A 6,000-nucleotide genomic window follows, 5' to 3' on the forward strand; every position below is an offset into this window, starting at 1 on the left:
TTCCCTCTAGACTCGACTATTCTAATGCTCTCCCGGCTGACCTCCCATCTTGTACCCGACGTAAACTTGACCTCATCCAAAACTCTGCTACCCATGCCCTAACTCGCAGCAAGTCTTGTTCATGCATTACCTTATGCCCGTTGATAACATTGGTCCAGAACACCTCAGTTTTAAAATTCTTATGCTCATTTTCAAATCCCTCCAGGGCCTCACCCCTCCCTATCTCCTAGGGGGAGTATTTGCTAGAGTGGTTGGGGAGGGTTTAAACTAAAATGGCAGGGGGATGGGAACCTTTGCAAGAAGACAGAGGGGGGAATCAAAGACAAGAACAAAAGACAGTAAGAGGAATAAGAAAAGTGATAGGCAGAGAAATCAAGGGCCAGAATCAACCAGGGACAGAGTGAAAAATATTGGGAAGAGGACAAGTCATGTTAAAAAGACAAGCCTTAAGGCTTTGTGCCTTAACGCGCGGAGCATTTGCAATAAAATGGCGCAGTGGTGCAGTGGTTAGCACTGCAGCCTCACAGTTCCAGTGACCCGGGTTCAATTCTGGGTACTACCTGTGTGGTGTTTGCAAGTTCTCCCTGTGACTGTGTGCGTTTTCGCCGGATGCTCCGGTTTCCTCCCACAGCCAAAGACTTGCATGTTGATAGGTAAATTGGCCATTATAAACTGCCCCTAGTATAGGTAGGTGGTAGGGGAATTGTGGGGATGAGGTAGGAATGTGGGATTAATGTAGGATTAGTATAAATGGGTGGTTGATGGTTGGCACAGACTCGGTTGGCCGAAGGGCCTGTTTCAGTGCAGTATCTCGTAAAAAAAAAAAGAATTAATCACGCAAATAGATGTAAACAGGTATGATATAGTCAGGATTACGGAGACATGGCAGCAAGGTGACTAGGGATGGGATCTAAACATCCAGGGATATTAAATGTTTAGGAAGGACAGGCAAAAGGTGGTGGAGTTGCATTGCTGGTTAAGGAGGAAATTAACGCACTAGTGAGGAAGAATATTAGCTCTGACGATGTGGAATCTATATGGGTAGAGCTGAGAAACACTAAGGAGCAAAAAATGTTAGTGGAGGTTGTATATAGACCCCCATAATGTAGTAGTGATGTTGGGAATGGCATTAAACAGGAAATTAGAGATGCATGCGATAAGGGAACGTCTGTAATTATGGGTGACTTTCATCTGCATATAGGTTGGGCAAATCAAATTAGTCATAATACCGTAGAGGAGGAATTCTTGGAATGTATACGGGACGGTTTTCTGGACCAATACGTTGAGGAACCAACTAGAGAACAGGCCATCCTAGACTGGGTATTGTGTAATGAGAGAGGAATAATTGACAATCTAGTGGTGCGAGACCCCTTGGGGATGAGCGACCATAATATGATAGAATTCTTCATCAAGATGGAGAGTGACGTAGTTTATTCTGAGACAAGGGTCCTGAATCTTAGTAAAGGAAACTACAAAGGTATGAGGCGCGAGTTGGCCAAGATGGATTGGGAAACGTTACTTAAAGGGATGATGGTGGATAGGCAATGGCAAACATTTAAAGAGTGCGTGGATGAACTGCAACAATTGTTTATCCCCGTCTGGTGCAAAGGTAAAACGGGAAAGGTAGCCAAACCATGGATTACAAGGGAAATTAGAGATAGCATTAGATCCAAGGAAGAGGCATATAAATTTCCCAGGAAAAACAACAGACCTGAGGATTGGGAGCAGTTTAGAATTCAGCAAAGGAGGACCAAGGGATTCATTAAGAAGGGGAAAATAGAGTATGAGAGCAAGCTTGCGGGGAACATGAAAACTGACATAAAAGTTTCTTTAGGTATGTGAAGAGAAAAAGATTGGTGAAGACAAATCAGTCAGAAACAGGAGAATTTATTATGGGGAATAAAGAAATGGCTGACCAACTAAATGCATACTTTGGTTCTGTCTTCACAAAGGAGGATACAAATATCATACCAGAAATGTTGGGAAACACAGGATTTAGTGAGAGGGAGGAACTGAAGGAAATCAGTATGAGGAAAGAAATGGTGTTGTGGAAATTGATAGGATTGAAGGTCGATAAATCCCCAGGGCCTGATGTTATGCAGCCCAGAGTACTTAAGGAAGTGGCCCTAGAAATAGTGGATGCATTGATGGTCATCTTCCAAGATTCTATAGATTCTGTAACAGTTCCTACAGATTGGAGGGTAGCTAATGTAACCCCACTATTTAAAAAGGGAGGTAGAGAGAAAGCAGGGAATTATAGACCAGTCAGCCTGACCTCGGTAGTGGGGAAAATTCTAGAGTCCATTGTCAAAGATTTTATAGCAGAGCACTTGGAAAACAGTGGTTGAATTGGAAAGAGTCAGCATGGATTTATGAAAGGGAAATCATGCTTGACAAATCTACTAGAATTCTTCGAAGATGTAACTAGTTGAGTTGATGAGGGACAGCCAGTGGATGTGGTTTATTTGGACCTTCAGAAGACTTTCGACGAAGTCCCACATAAGAGATTAGCACGTAAATTTAATGCGTATGGGATTGGGCGTAGTGTATTGTGATGGATAGAAAATTGGTTGGTGGACAGGAAACAAAGAGTAGGGATAAATGGGTCTTTTTCCGAATGGCAGGCAGTGACTAGTGGGGTAGTGCAGGGATCGGTGCTAGGTCCCCAGCTACTCACAATATACATTCATGATTTAGATGAGGGAACTAAATGTAATATCTCCAAATTTGCAGATGACACAAAACTGGGTGGGAGGGTGGGTTGTGAGGAGGATGCAGAGAGGCTTCAGGGTGATTTGGACAAGTTGAGTGAGTGGGCTAATGAATTGCAGATGCAGTATAATGTGGATAAATGTGAGATTATCCACTTTGGTCGCAAAAACAGGAAGACAGGAATATGCAACGAGACCCGGGTGTTCTCGTACACCAGTCGCTGAAGGTAAGCATGCAGGTGCAACAGGCGGTAAAAAAGGCAAATGGTATGTTAGCCTTCGTAACGAGAGGATTCAAGTACAGAAGCAGGGATGACTTTCTGCAATTATACAGGGTCTTGGTGAGGCCACACCTGGAATATTGTGTGCAGTTTTGGTCTCCTTATCTGAGGAAGGATGTTCTTGCTATAGAGGGAGTGCAGAGGTTTACCAGACTGATTCCTGGGATGGCGGGACTGACTAATGAGGAGAGATTGAGTTGGTTAATATTATATTCGCTGCAGTTCAGAAGAGTGAGGGGGAATCTCATAGAAAACTATAAAATTCTGACAGGACTTGACAGGATAGATGCAGGAAGGATGTTCCCGATGGTGGGGGAGTCCAGAACCAGGGGTCATGGTCTAAGGATATCGGGTAAACCTTTCAGGACTGAGATGAGGAGAAATCTCTTCACCCAGAGAGTGGTGAGTCTGTGGAATTTGCTACCATAGAAAGCAGTTGAGGCCAAAACATTGAATGTTTTCAAAAAGGAGTTAGAAATAGTTCTTGGGTGTAAAGGGATCAAAGGGTATGGGGCAAAAGCTGGAACAGGTTACTGAGTTGGATGATCAGCCATGATCATAATGAATGGCAGAGCAGGCTCAAAGGGCCGAATGGCCTACACCCGCTCCTATTTTCTATGTTTCTATGTTGACTGCCTGCTTCCTTGTATGTGTACCTCGATGTACTCTTCTCAACTTCCTTTGTTATAAAAATCCTCAATACCTGTTAATTTCTGTAAATCCCTTAGCTCCATTGTGGCCTCTGAACTTGCATAACAATTTAGAACCTGGACTAAAATAGCTATGCTATCAACATTTTTATTTGACTGTACTCATAAATGTTAGATGCACACACACAGTCCCCTCACCAATAGTACATGTAAACTGATTTTACCCTGCTTTTCTTCTATTCACATTATTTAATCACCATTCCTCTTAGTCTCTGTAAACAGTGATTTAAAGAGTATTTGTCCATCAAGTTTTGAAAGTGGAATTTCCTCTGACTCTAACTAAAAATTATGTACACAAACTGAATCCAAAATACATTTACATTACTAATCAATTCACCCTGTTTTGTTCTTCCTATTCCCAGAGTTCAGCACATGAAACATGTTTACTTTTTTTTTAGAAATACAGCACTGAAACAGGCCCTTCGGCCCACCGAGTCTGTGCCGACCATCAACCACCCATTTATACTAATCCTACACTAATCCCATATTGCTACCACATCCCCACCTGTCCCTATATTTGCCTACCACCGACCTATACTCGGGGCAATTGCTAATGGCCAATTTACCTATCAACCTGCAAGTCTTTTGGCTTGTGGGAGGAAACCGGAGCACCCGGAGAAAACCCACGCAGACACAGGGAGAACTTGCAAACTCCTCACAGGCAGTACCCAGAATTGAACCCGGGTCGCTGGAGCTGTGAGGCTGCGGTGCTAACCACTGCGCCACTGTGCCGCCCTTTAATATTAACTTATTAATTTTTTCCATTCTACTTGAAAGGTTATAGGAATGACCAATTGGGGAAGTTATCAATAATGTGATAAGGTCTGTGACTGCTTGGGGAAAATAATCTATAGAATGATGTTGATAAGAATGTAGTTAAATATCCCTATTTTTAGGAACAAAAATAATTAGAACTAGTACACTTAGATTATGAAAAGGATTACATAAAGATGATGCTCATATTTATGTGTAAGCCACAGAGTGAGAGATTGCAGATCCAGTTTCCGCGATCTGTTCATTTCCTGATTGAATTACAGTGACCTGAGATGTACCATGTAGATCTTGGTATCTCCCTATGAAAGTCTAAATTCAGTGCTTTGATTAGAGGTGTTCTACTGGTACCATCCATTTAGATAACTGAGGCTACTCATTATTGACAGAGGCCTGATGCTGTGCTTGCAATGCAAAAATGAACTGTAATCACATCCCTTATGATAATGTCATACTTCTAACTTCATACTTCATTCTTTTTCACAGGCCTAATTGTTCATGAAGGAGCAGCAATATATCGGGTATTTAAACGCTGGAGAGCTGTTAATCTACACTGGACTGTGTTAAATTACGACAAAACAAAAGATGTAGAAATTAACAGCAGCAACGCTGAAAGCTCTGCCAATCAAACATTTTGGGCCTCCCTGAATCAATTCAGAACACAAAGGTCTGTTGGTTCTACTCGGTTAATGTCTGAAGGATTTCACTGCAGCTACACTTTATTACATTTACTCACACGATTCAGGCCACACGATGAGGAGTATGATGACAACAGTTCCGCTGAGGTGGTAATGAGGGTAACAACAGTATGAAAATGTATTTCTCACAGCCTAATTAACAGGCAATGTTTATTCCTAAATTTGTGCTGTATGATCAAACAAGTATACAGGGTAAGTAAATGTAATATATTTAAAAATACTTTTATAAAATGCATGCACTTTTGATATGGTGCTTACTTGATTGCTACTGTAATATATATATTTTTAAGACATTAAATATGTCAGTTGATTTGTGTTTGTAGCTTAATATTTTATGCATATGTTTTTCATGGTGTACTGCAATTAATAGTTTTCAAAAATAAAATACATTGCCAAAATACCTTACTTAAACAGTAATATGTTTGAGCCCATCCTTCCAAGTCCAAAACTATTACTTTACAAAGATTCCACAGAGTTTCTTGCAAAATTATAACTGGGTAATATACTTAGAATAAAAATAGGGACCTGTTACAGAGCAGTGACAAAGCCAATGAAACTCAAGTGGTTTGTTTCCCAATTACTATTGTTTAAATTTGGTGAATTTTGTATTCATCAAAGAGACAAGTCAATGCTAGAAAATGGAAAAATGTCCTGCTTTTTAAAATTCAGTATTGGCCTCAAATGTTCCCATTCCCAGATGAGGCACAGGTGAGGGTTAGATGCAGGGTAAAGCTCACACTATACTGTCTCAACAATATGCCTTAACCCTGATTTTAGTGCAGCTTTTGACATTTTAATTCCCTAAATATCCTTTGTGTTCTTTTTTTGA

At 41.0% G+C, this 6,000-nt stretch overlaps 1 protein-coding gene across 1 annotated transcript in view; it reads left to right on the plus strand.

Moving 5' to 3' along the window:
* Positions 1 to 5,285, plus strand: part of LOC137380597 (E3 ubiquitin-protein ligase MARCHF11-like) — a 176,934-nt gene extending 171,649 nt beyond the window's left edge. The window contains exon 4 of the mRNA XM_068052664.1: positions 4,960 to 5,285. Within this exon, the coding sequence (XP_067908765.1) occupies positions 4,960 to 5,285 (326 nt within the window). The remainder of the gene's footprint in view (positions 1 to 4,959) is intronic.
* The last annotated feature ends 715 nt before the right edge of the window (positions 5,286 to 6,000 follow it).

This window comes from Heterodontus francisci, chromosome 2 (assembly GCF_036365525.1).
Source record: "Heterodontus francisci isolate sHetFra1 chromosome 2, sHetFra1.hap1, whole genome shotgun sequence".
NCBI lineage: Eukaryota > Metazoa > Chordata > Chondrichthyes > Heterodontiformes > Heterodontidae > Heterodontus > Heterodontus francisci.